We start from the raw sequence: 13,089 nt of genomic DNA on the forward strand, positions 1-13,089 counted from the left end.
CGTGAGGCTTTGTGTACTTCCATTTCCTTGTTCAATTTAGAGGGTGCTCTGTGGGGCTCAGTCATTAACTTGTGTTTTGCTGGTCACATGGCTTAGGCCTGTGGCTTGGGGACACCTGGGACATGGTCTCCCAGGGCTGTCTGCCCTCTCTCTCTTGTGGCCACCTGTTATAGTTTTGGAGATGACCCTTAGGATGTAGTCTGTGTCCCCAGCCTCTGACATCCGCCTGGCTGTCTTGTGCTAGGGAGCAGAGTAAGGGAGAGTTGGCCCTGATCCCAGATGCTCACCACAGGCACATCTCTCTTGCATCCCAGCATCCTCTTGTCCTCTCTTGAGATGTGTAGAGGAACACTATGGGCAGAAACAACGTTGGGACCTCACACAGCTGAGTCTCTCACAGCATGGACGCCCTTAGAGTTCTCAGCTGACACGAGGGAGGGGTGAGCAAATCCACTGTCACCAGAATCTCCCATGCTGTCCTGGGGAAAACCAATAATCTAAGGATGCACACAGAATGCATCCTTAGAACCAAGGGCCATCTCCAAAACCATCCCAGGTAGATCCCAGGTAGAGAGGACAGACGGCCCAGGGAGACCATGTTTCAGGAGTCCCCCAGCCACAGCACAGTGACCAGCCCTACACCATAACAGGCATGCCTATTGTTTGTGGTGAGAGAACTCTCTACTAATGATCAAGTTGCCCATCTAAGGAACTGTTCTGCCCATGTTCGCAGGAAGCCCAGATGAGGGTTTTTCAGCAGCCAGTAGCCCCTGGGCAACTGCTGTGTCAAGGTGAGAACAGAGGGGTTAAAACAGCCCTGGAACCGTGAGAAGGTACCAGAGGTGTGTTCAGCTCTAAACCCTCACCAGGGAATGTCCAGAAAATTCAGGACATGATGTCCCCGGGGCTTAGGGCTTCTGTAGCTTTCATTCAGCCGTAACCAAAGTTCCACCCAAACCCAAGTGGTTTTTCTGCACATGGGGTACTTCACGGTAGCTGTCACCATCTGTGTACCCCACAACAAGTAACACCACAGACTCAGTTTACTGTGAGATTTGCCTAGCAGAGCCCTCAAGAGAGTCACCACATGTCCAGTCAACATTTACATCTTGTGCACCCTCTCAAACAAGGAGCCTAAACAAGCCTAGCTTCCCTACGCTGGGTATTCCCTAACGATGGCAAGAAAAAGAACCCCTATGGAAAATCAGACTGGGGTGTCACTGCTGTTGTGGTCAGGCCTTGGAACTGCTGTGTGGGAGGAATGTGGAAGAGTCTGGGGCTAGAAAATTCTGGAATATTGTAAACTATGCCTATTAGGCAATTCTTGTGGTAGGTCCCATGATCAGAGGTCATCTCGGACAATGAAGACCTGACTCAAGAGATTTCAAAGACTAGGGTTCATCTGGGACCTGGGTTCAGGGCCATTCAGGTTTACAGTATGTCAAAGGGGCTGACTACATTCTGGTGGCCATGTTCCAGAATATTGAATGGGACTAAGTTAAAAAGTTAGTGGACTAATTTGTTTGATGGGGAGAATTTTAAAGACATCCAGCATCAGGTTGTGGCGTGGTTGATGCTCGCTGCCTTTCTCCAGGTTTGCAGTGAGGATTCTGAGCAGGAAGCATAGTGGAAAGATATGGAGAATGTGCAGCTGAGTGAGAAAAGGTGCAGCAGAGGGAGAAAAGGTGCAGCAGAGCGAGAAAAGGTGCAGCAGAGCGAGAAAAGGTACAGCAGAGGGAGAAATGGTGCAGCAGAGGGAGAAAAGGTGCAGCTGAGTGAGAAATGGTGCAGCAGAGTGAGAAAACGTGCAGCAGAGAGAGAAAAGGTGCAGCAGAGCAAGAAAAGGTGCAGCTGAGCGAGAAAAGCTACAGCAGAGAATTTAAAGTCTCTAACAAAGCAGCTGTTGGTATGGCAGATGCCAAGAGAAGCAGTCGTAACTGCAGAAGAGATCGGTGCACATTAGGAAAAACTTCATACTCTGAACTGGGAAGTAGAGATGAGACCTTGAGAAGAACATGCCCACTCCAGGACAACTTGCTCCAACAAGACCATCTATGTTTCCTCCATACAGGTCCACAGAGGCCATTGTGGCTGTGGGGAAGAAGGTCCTGAAGAGCCCCTTTTATTCTTTTTTTGTCCCCACACAGAATCTAGGCCATAAACTATTTGCTATCCATCCTATGTGTAAGGTATTTTGCTTCCACAGCTGATCAGCCTGCCTGGGTTGCTCTGAGTCAAGGAGCTGAAGTCTCTGGTTTAGCACCACACAGTAAATTAGTGCCAGACTAGGTAAAGCCTCTGCAGAGAATTGTGTTTCTCTAAGTCTCTGGAAGAGAAGGGGAGGAAGGCCTGTCTCTGCCTTTTGTCCTCAGCACTTGTACAACTTTCAAAGCATGTGTGTTCACGTGGTAAAAAGATCTCTATGAGTTTGCACATAAATTCAGGCCATAAATTGAATAAGAGTTTTATAACAAAGAATGTCTACACGCATATCCACTAGGAGCAATTATCTGGCTAGACATTCATCCTTTGTTACTAGCTTACAGGTTCATGGAAAGTTAAAGGCCAGAACTAAGCTGCCCTTGAAGTTTTGTATAGATAAAGCCAGTCAATGTCTTATCTCATGTTTTTGCACCTGTGGTCCTGTGGTGTATTTCTTCTTTATGACCTTTGGTTAATGTTCTTTGTTTGTTTTTTTTTAACCCCTTGGGGTGTGCCCTAGGTTTTATAAGTCTGTTGTTATCTCATAAGCAATCGAGCAGTTCTGGTCTAAGAGGGACTCGAATGTCTTTGTCTGCATTGCCACCCTGAAACAATGGTGACCCTGGCATGCTGGATGTTTCTGCAGAACAAACGCCTTTTGTTTTAGCATACTGTCTGTGCCTTCGGTCTTCCTTCAGCAACTTTTGGACTCTTACAGGCCAAGTCAAGTCTTGAGCTGACAACACATCCTGCTGTCATTGCCCGTGTAGTCCCTACGATTTTAGGCATGCACACAACAAGAACTGTAAAGTCATGGAGCATGTGCCAAGGTTCCAGCAAGACTCTGAGGCCAGGCACTGTCCCCACGAGAGCTTGTACTGACCGTGCGCGAAGCTGCAAAGGTGAATCCCAAGCAGTAATGGGGACCCAGAGAAGTCCTAGAATTCTATAGTGGGGACCCTAGCGAGTTGGAGATGCCAGGAATATCAGAACTCTGTTGAGGGAGGCTGCAGACATGGGGTGGGGCTTGCCAAAGAAAGAGATGCTGCAGGGAACAGAGTGGTGGCCCCGGCCACTCAGGGCCCTGGAGCCAGGCAAGGACACTGTGAATGCGATCCTGGACTCAGAGCTGAGGGAGTTGCCCTGCTCACCTTTTGCTTTTGCTTTGGCGAGGCTTTTTCTGTGTCTTTTTTGTCTCCATTCCTCCAGTTTGGATTAGGAATGTTTCTATGCGGGAGTATGCGAGCAGGGTTTGATTTCAAAGGGACACATCAATAAGTGACTGTCTTGCATTTCAAAAGGGACTTTGGACTTTTCACAGTCTTGAGGCTGTTGAACTACGGGGAGTTTTGAATTTGTACTGCATGTATTTTGCTTTGAGGATAGGCCATAAGCCTGTGGGACCAGGGGTGGAATGACCCTGACTGGAATGGCCTCCTTGCGCTCTGTGCTTGAACATTTGATCTGCAGCTGGCAGTGCCATTTGGGGAAGGTTGGATACTGGATCTAGCAGGCAGATGCGGAGAGCAGGGTGGGGCTTGAGGGTTCTAGATGGGCTCTGCTTTGGTTCTGATCTCTGTGCTACCTGGTGAGGAAGCACGAGGAGCCTGCGCAACACACTTCTGCTGTGAGCTCTCCCAGGTTTGCACCACTATGTTTAATCCACTGTAATGGACTGAAGCCCTCTCCAGTGAGAAGACACACACACTCACACACACTCACACACACACTCTCACACTCACACACACTCTCACACTCACACACACTCTCACACTCACACACACTCACACGTGCACACACTCACATATGCACACACACTTACATACACACTCACATGCACATACTTGCACGTGCGTGCACACACAGCACACACACACAGCACACGCATCCATAATGTGTTGCAGCTAAAGTAATCAATTCAATATCTATTCAGTCACATCACCTTCTAGATTAAGTTATATTTAGACAAATAAAGAGAACCTGGCACAGAGAGGTTTAGCAGCCTGCCTGGCTACACAGTAAGATTACACCGCAATTCCTTGCATTCCAAAATAGAATGCAGGAAGTACCTCGAGGAAATGTATCCCTAAGCAGCTGGGTTTAAAATTCTCCTTGGAGGCAGGGGAAAACAAATTAGCACCATGGAGCTTCTTCCAGAAGCATCAAGGAAAAACATGACAGGTTCCTGCATACACAGAAGAAAGAAAAGATAATAAACAGAGTAGGTGTCTCACTGTGACCAGGCAGGGACGCCAACCCAGTCACAAGGGAGAGAGAAAGCACAACTTGGACAAAAAAAAATCACCAAGAGATGAGATGGCTAAAATGAGGATGACCCCCACAGACTCATGTATTTGAATGTTTGGTCTCCAATAGGTGGAACTGTTTGGGAAGGATTAGGGGGTGTGGCCTTGCTGTGGACATGGCATGCTACTGGGATGAGCTTTGACGTGCTGGAGGCCCACCCATGTTATTCCCAATTAGCTCTCTCTGCCCCATGCTTGTGCATTGAGGTATAATCTCTCAGCTACTGCTCCAGCACCAAGCTTACCTGCCTGCCTGTTGGCATGTTTCCTCCCTCCACGATGGTCACTCTGGAGCTGTGAGCCCCAGTTAAATACTTCCTTTTGTAAGTTATCTTGGCCATGGTGTTTTGTCATGACAATAGACAAAGACAAGAGATAATGGTTACAGAGATGAAAGGATGGCTCAGTGGTTAAGAGCACTGGCTGCTCTTCTAGAGGACCTGGGTTCAGTTCCCAGCACTTCCATCAGGTGTTTATGCTGGCTTGAACCTTCATCTCCTGTGGATCCAGCATTCTGTTCCAGTTTATATCCATATGCATAAACACACACAATTTTAAAATCTTCTTTTAAAAAGGAAAACAGAAAATAATTAGGGACACTGTCTTGGCTGAGTGCCTGGGAGCTGAATACCTGTGAATAAGAACGTTGGTCTCTGAGGGACTCCAGGTCACAGAAGTACATCGGTGTGTTCTACAGCCTTCTCAACAGTCTGTCTGCCCATCAACAAGCACGGACAGAGAAAGGGTGCGAGTGTGCACAGCCGAGCTTTCATCCAAAAAGCAAAAGAAAGTCATGTTGTTTTTAAGGAAATGGCTGTCACAGGGACAGTCACATATGGGAAGCCAGCCAATTCTCAGAGAAATAAGTATTGTAAAATTTTATCCCACTTGAGGCCCTAGATTTTATACGGTTACCGAAAATCATGTAAGTGTGGATTAAAAGCAAACAGGAATGAAACTGTCTGGAGAACAAAGGGATCAGTTGGAGGGGGAGGGAGGGGGGTGTGGGAAAGAATATACTATATGTGCAATATGCTTCTGTAAGACACATATGTTAAAGGCTGGGTCTGCGTGTCCACTCGGGACAGGCGTCAGGAGGTTTTCAATCAGCAGCCAGAAGGACCCTGTGTTCGGCACCAATGAACTCTGGGCTGAGTCTAACTGTCAGTGCCCCTCCTCCAGGGTGTGAGTGTGATGGGGGAGCAAGTCAGCAAGGTGGAGCCTCCTGATGGGGTCAGTGATTTCAGTTACACTGCAGGGACAGCCCCCTTCTGCGGGTTGGAATGTGGTCTGTAACCATGGACCCTAAACAGAACCCGGACTGTCCCCCAGGCTGACTTCCAGCCCTTAACGCTGGGAGGAATTCATGTTTGTGGTCTAAGGCCCCAGTTGGCAATGGTTTGTCTTGCGGCTAAACTAAAAAGGCAGAGGAAAAGTCGGCAGGAAAACTAGGGTGTGGGGTTAGTGGGGTAAGGACATCACCCAAGTCTCAATTAGCAGTGACACTGTAAGTGCCATGTTCAGACCGATTACATGGTGTGGTATGAACTGTCCCAGCTGTTGACAATAGTGGGCTTCAACATGTCACCTGATGCTAACGTAACAGCAGCCCACCACATTCAACCCAGTGAAGTGAATCTTAGATATAGTGTGTCGGCATATTTTCTGTTCCTATAATGAAATGCCCGAGGCTGGGTGCTTATGAAGAAAAGAGGTTTATACAGTTCATGGCTCAGGAGGCTGAAAGCCATACAATCCCAGTTCTGTCCTGGTCGCCTACCAACTGCATGATACCATGAATGGTGGCCTGAAAGGAGGTCACAAGAAGGAAGAAGAACCCCTGTGGTGAGAAGGAGGTAGTCCTGACCTCCACCACGTCCCTCCTCTATGTACCATCCCAGGGATGATGGGGCGTCAAAGACAGACTCTGGGGACACCATCCAGCCCCATTCAAACAGCACTAGGTGGAAAACCAGTAACCAAATCAATTCCACCTCTTTGTCTTTCCATTCTCAACCTGACATGGAGGGGTTGCCCTCGTGGGGTGGGGGGGGGCTGGATCTGCCGTGAGCACATGCCAGATACCCAGCTGAGCAAAGGCAGCGCCAGCCTGCCTCACTCGGGAACTTCCCAAGCTCCGCATCAGCTTCAAGAGCTAAAAAAAAAAAAAAAAAAAAAAAAAAAAAAAAAAAAAGTCAATACGAACTCACAGCTCAGAGCAAACCTGCAGCAGGAGACCACGTTCTGCACAGTCACATGGTCCGAGTAAGCGACAGCTTTCAGGACGCTGCGTGGGTACAGGGCCTCCCTGAGCATGGCTGCTTTACCCACCTAGAAATGGGGGTCCTGCACCCCCATGCTCCCTCGCTGTTCTGACTCACAATGCTGAAGGCCATTCTTGACTGACTGCAGTTCTCAGTGATGGGGAAACAAGCTTCATTCCCAGAGCTCTCCAAGGATGGAATGGCCAATCTCCCAAGGCCAGGCTGGCCATCGTCAGTGGGAGACCCACAGAGATGAGCCATGGTGTCAAGGACCAGAAAACTGCCCTGCCAGCCCCATGCGGCAAACAAAGACATGCATGGAAGCTGAACACGCGTGGTCGAGCACTGTCAGGGTGGCAGGTTCAGTCCTTAGAACAGATCAGGTGCTGGACAATAAAAGGGCTCAGGTGGGACCCATTGCCTGCCCCTCTTGCTTCCAAGTTGCTTGGCACTTAGACGGAACTTGATCAGGCTCATGTATATTGAAAGGCTGCAAGGGGCTGTCCCTTCAGGTAAGGACCAGCAAGATATACCACAACAGCCAGTGGGGTCAGAGACTGCTGGAGCACTGAGTCATTGCGGATCAATTCCCATAATTCCTACTCTGCTGACAAACTCATGTCTTTAAATTTTTTTATTTATGGGCTGGAGAGATGGCTCAGCAGTTAAGAGCACTGGCTGTTCTTCCAGAGGTCCTGAGTTCAATTCCCAGCAACAACATGGTGGCTCACATCCATCTATAATGGGATCTGATGCCCTCTTCTGGTGTGTCTGAAGACAGCTACAGGGTGCTTAAATATAATAAATAAATAAATCTTAAAATTTTTTAAAAATTTATTTGTGTGTGTGTTTGTGTACCTTTGTATATGTGAGTGTTTGTATGTGTGTGTTTGTGTATATGAGTGTATGTGTTTGTGTATTTGTGTTTATATTTGTGCTTGTTTATTTGTGTTTGTGTATGTATATGAGTATGTGTGTTTGTGTGTATGTGAGTGTGGGTATGTGAATATTTGTGTATGTTTATTTGTGAGTGTGTTTGTTTATGTCTGTGTAAATCTCTGTGTATGATTGTGTATATGTATGTGTGTGACTGTGTGTATGATTTGTGTGTCAGTGTTTGTGTTTGTATGTGTCAGTTTGTGTATTTGTTGTGTGAATGAGTGCTTGTGTGTATGAGTGTGTGTGTTTATGTGTCTAAGAGTCTATGTTTGTGTGTGTTCGTAATGTGTGAGTGTGTATATTTGTTGTGTGTATGAGTTTTTGTGTGTATGTCTGTGTATATGAGTGCATATTTGTTTGTATGAGTGTGGGCATGTGAATGTGTGTGTGAGTATGTGTGGCTGTATGATTATGTGTGTGGTGTGTATATGTTTCATGTTTTTTTTTGTTCGTGAATGTGTGAGTGTGAATCTGTGTGTGCTTGTAAATGAGTGTATGTGTTTCTGTGTGTGTGTATGAATGTGTGTGAGTGTGTGTTTGGTGAGTGTATGAGTGTGAATGTGTGTTTGTGTGTGAGAGTCTGTTTGTGAATGTGTGTATATCTGTTGTATGTATAAGTGTTTGTGTGTGAGTGTGTGTGTGTGTGTTGTATATCTGTGGATGTCAGAAGACAACTGGTTGAAGTCAGTTCTCTCTTGCTACTTGTAGGATCTGGGAATCAATCTCAGGTTGGCAGCCTCATCCTGAGTTCCTCAGCTCCATTACAATCTCACTAGCCCACTGACATCTCACTACCCCCCAATCTCCTATGCTCTGGGCGGTGCTCAGGAGCAAGTGGCAAATCGAACAGAGCAGGTCATGGCCCCTGGTGCCTCCTGCACTTCATCCAAGGCCCCCGTCAGGGCTCCATCAGCACCACGATTCAGCCACAAAGGATGAGGCACACAGGGAGACGAGCCACCAGGAATGAGAACAGGTAGAAACTTCTGGAAACAGAGGTACGTCCCAGAAATGGCCAATGTAGGTCACCAATCAAATTGGAAAGCGAATAGATGCAGAAGCATCAGAACCAGACCAGAAGTACAAGCTCTTCTGAGAACCTCGTTTTATTTCACAAGACAGTGGGCAGAGGGTAGGGAGTACAGGAAGAGGTGCTGAGTGGATGAGGGGGTCACAGAGAAGGAGACCCAAGGTCACCTTAGCTCTGAGGCCTGCACAGGGGGACAGGAGCACAGAGCAGGGTGTCAGAACTCGGCAGAGCCTGGCTGGCCTATGGCAGGTGTCCAGTACCCACAAAGGGTCTCCCTGGAGTCTGCCGGGTAGTGACTACTTCAGAAGAGCTGGGCACACACAAAATAACCAATGGGAAGGCAACATTGGATGCAGCTGGAGGCCAGGGTCCCAGGCAGAGCAACTCATACCACATGAAAGCCTGTTCCCATGAGCGGCCAGATGTTCTGGGGAGGCCACAGAAGCTTTGCAGGACTCACAGCTACTCAGCTCATCACAGGATAGTAGCTACATCAGGCCAGATGTAAAGGAGCATGGGAAAGTCAAACCAGAGGATACTGGGAGCTGAGCAGGGAGATGTATGAGGCTGAACCCAGTTGTGGGAGCAGGACCCCTTGGCTCAAGACTCTGAGGGTGTCAGACCTGCACCTGGGGGACTCTAAAGCTTGGGACAGGCTCATCAGCAGCTGGACTTCTGGCCACAGCAGGCCTGTCTGGAGCAGGCAGGGCGGCACAGCAGGGACACACAGGAGGCTGGGCGACAGCAGCTGGGCTGGCAGGAGGAGGCACAGCAAGAGGAGCTGGGCACACAGCAGGCAGGTCTGCACACAGGGCGGCACAGCAGGGACAGGCTGGAGCAGGGCTTGCAGCACACAGGCTTGCAGCACACAGGAGCACAGCAGGAGGGCTGGCAGCAGGAGGACTGGCAGCTAGACTGCTGGCAGCATGATCCAGAGCAGATGGGTGTGCAGCACACAGGCTTGCAGCAAAGGGTCACACAGCAGGGCTGCTGGCAGGGGGAGCAGGTGCAGCAAGCTGGCTGGCAGCTAGACTGCTGGCAGCATGAGGGTGTGCAGCAGGAAGATTGGCAGCAGGGGCTGGACACACAGCTCACTGGGGTGCAGACGAGGGTGAGGCAGGGGGTTGGGGCACAGCAGCTGGGGGCACAGCAGCTGGGGGCACAGCAAGGGACACAGCAGCTGGACTGGCAGCAGCTGGGGACACAGCAAGGAACACAGCAGCTGGGCTGGCAGCAGCTGGGCTGGCAGCAGCTGGACTGGCAGCAGCTGGGGGCACAGCAGCAGGGCTCACAGCAGCTCTCTGGACAGTCATCCACCTGCCAGGAGGCGTTGGTGCAAGCGTCAGAGCAGACGGACATGGTGGAGGCGGCCATGGCGGGGTTGGCTGGAAGAGGGTGAGTGTGTGTTGAGTTAGTGTGTGTGAATGTGTGTGTATGAGGTGCTCTGGTGGCCGCCTTTATACCCCTGGGCTGCTTGTATTGTGTTATGCCTCAGTTCCTGACTTCCTTTTCCTCGTTGTGTTTGGAGTCAGCGTGTGGCTGTCAACAAATACTGTTGTGTGGCGAGGCTCTGGAGCTGTTTTTATTCCTAGGGGGAGATTTCACTGAGATGCTCCGATCACATGGGAGGCAGGGATGGCAGCAGCTAGGTGACATTCTGGAGGTGACAGCCACCATCCTTTTCTCAGAGGTCTTAGCTCTTGAGGAAGTTTTTCTGCCTGAGCAGAAATGGAGCCGGGACATCCAGGCTGTGGGCTTTGAGGAGGGCAGCACATTCTCCCAAACTGTTCTGTCGGACGTGCTGTGTAGGGACGTCTCCTACTGTGAGTGGGAACTTTGTGCCCGCGACACTCCCCAGTGTGAGCTGAGGTTGACTCACAGAGGCTGTGAAAAAGATGCAGGTCTGGGATCACAGCAGTGGCCATGAGGCGAACGCCTTCTGGCACGTTCTGTGCTGAGCTCCTGGGGAGCCCCTGGCAGTGCCCATATGTACGCATCCTTTGCCTCCTCAGCCCGCTGGCAGCCTCTCTCCTGAGCTCAGGTCCCTAGTGTTCCTGTCGCCCCACGGGCACTGTGAGTTCCTTCACTCAACACAACTCCACTAAAGGACGCGCACAAGGTGCGAGGACAGTTCATTCACTAGAGCCTCGTCCCGTGACCCTCATGCTCAGCTCAGCTCCAAGCCTGGTGGACACCCAGAGTTCTGGTTACTTATCATTCCATGGTCCCTACGCTCCACCATATTCCTGAGGGTCGAGGCGCATCCTTGGGGACACTCTGGGCCGCTGCAGAGTCTCCCAATAGCTTCTCAGTGTATCAGGCACTGGCTGGGCTGGGTGGGCGACCAAGCTTGGAACCTCTGTGGATTTGATGGTGGAGTGAGATGCTATGCTAGGACCCTCCATGTGGTAGAGAGAATACCTTGTGTGTTGTATGGGTGCATCACCTGTCAATTAAAAAGCCTGTGGCCTATGGCTTGGGCAAAAAATAGAGGTGGGACATCCGGGAGAAATGAAGAATTCTGGGATAGAGCCAGGGTGGGGGATCGGCCCTGGAAGACACGAGGAGACAGACACATGGTACCTGAGGACAGGTAACCAGCCACGTGGCAGAATGTGGGTTAAAATAACGTCATCTTTAGTTATGAGCTAATCAGAGTAGAGCCCAGCTATATGGCCCAGGTATTTGTTAAATACATTTTGAGTCTGAGTCTTATTTCTGGGAGCGTGGGGCTGGGAGGCAGAACCGGGCCTAACTTCTATACTGTGCAGTCAAATGGAGAAGTTTCATTTCAAACAAAGGCTGAAAATTGTTGAAGGACGTTGATCCTCACACCCAGGGACTTCGGCAGAAGAGATGGAGCCCACTTGGAAGATATACAAAGCGTTACAATGGGAAATCTGAGCCCAAACCCAGGGGGTGATCCTGATCACTGCCAAGGGAACCCTGGGAAGTGCAATGTCCAACCTCAGCCTGACACCGGGAGACCAGAGGCAGTGGGTGAGAATTACAGACACAGCGAAACCATTTCAGAAATAAGGCGAAAATAGAGGCATACTGAAAAGCAAAGCCAAGTCAGCAGACGCATCTTTCGGAAAAAGCAGCGGGGTACGAAATGGGAAAAGGTATTTTTTTTTTACCAGCTACACATCCAATAGAGGGCTAGTATATAAAACATCACGTTTATAGATCTAAACAGAAGTCCTAGGCGATGAAACACGAACGGCTGAAAAACACTTAGAATAGCTCAACGCCCGGAGTCATCAGGGGATGCAAACCATCTTACACCTGTCAGAATGGCCAAGGTCAGTAAAGCAGGTGACAGCTCATGCTGGTGAGGGTGTGGGGGGAGGGGAGCACTTACTCACTGCCAGTATACGCGCAAACTTGTACAGCCACTAGGGACATCAGTGTGACAGTTCCTCAGGGAGCTAGAAATAGATCTACGTCAAGGTCCAGCTAGACCACTCTTGGGCATCTGCCCAAAGGATGCTTCATCCTACCACAGAGACACGGGCTCCTGCAGGTTCGCTGTTGCTCTGCTCATAATGGCCACAAATTGCAAACAGCTTAGATGTCTATCAATGGATGAATGGATTTAAAAAAATACTGTACATCTATCTACACAAAGGAATATTACCCGGCTGTTAAAAAGTAAAACCACAAAATTGGCAGGTAAATTGATGGATGGGGGGGAAATCATCCTGAATGAGTTAGCCCAGATCCAAAACGATGAGTATAATATGTATCCACTTCTGTCTGTGTGAATGTGAGCTGTTAAGCCTTCAATAAGCATGATAAAACCCATATCATCACAGAAGTTATGTATAGGGAAAGAAATTGGAGGGAAGGGTATCCCATAGAAGGGGAAGTAGAACCTATAGCTATGGATGGACAGGATGGGACTGGAATGGGAGAATTCATAAGAAAGGAATGGGAGACACAGTAAGGCAGGGGAGGGGCCACAGGGAGGGACAACTAAAACTCATTACCATTTGGGGGGGTCATCTGGAAACCTACCCCAGTTGAAGCTTCTTAAAATACATACATACATGAAAGAAATGTAAATAGAATCACCAAAATAGCAGGAGAGACAAAGCCCCGCCTAGGCATCTCTTGCCACCAATGAAACCAGATGTGAATGGGTTACATCTAATTGAGTTGTTGGCCAAAGGGGCCCCATGGGAAACCCCAAATAACCCAGGCTATTTCCAAGGCTATTGGTTGCTCACCAGATACTGATGTAAGGCCCGTTGCTGAAGACAACACTTAGATAACTCATTGATGTCTCGTGGAGAAGTTGAGCCTACCTAGAGTCTTCACCCTACGGGGTAGTGCTCATGGTACT

At 49.3% G+C, this 13,089-nt stretch overlaps 2 protein-coding genes across 2 annotated transcripts in view; both read right to left on the reverse strand.

Annotated features, from left to right (window-relative positions):
• The window catches only part of TSPEAR (thrombospondin type laminin G domain and EAR repeats), a gene marked incomplete at both ends in the record, with an annotated part of 153,565 nt that overhangs the window by 37,550 nt on the left and 102,926 nt on the right, over positions 1 to 13,089 (reverse strand). The gene's annotated exons all lie outside the window — the stretch shown is intronic.
• On the reverse strand, positions 9,402 to 10,115 carry LOC308436810 (uncharacterized protein; the record flags this gene model as incomplete). The annotated part of the gene is made up of 1 exon (XM_080937792.1): positions 9,402 to 10,115. The coding sequence occupies one exon, from the start codon at positions 10,113 to 10,115 to the stop codon at positions 9,402 to 9,404; it is 714 nt and encodes a 237-aa protein (XP_080793918.1).

Source organism: Micromys minutus (genome assembly GCF_963924665.1).
Source record: "Micromys minutus genome assembly, chromosome: 25".
Lineage (NCBI taxonomy): Eukaryota > Metazoa > Chordata > Mammalia > Rodentia > Muridae > Micromys > Micromys minutus.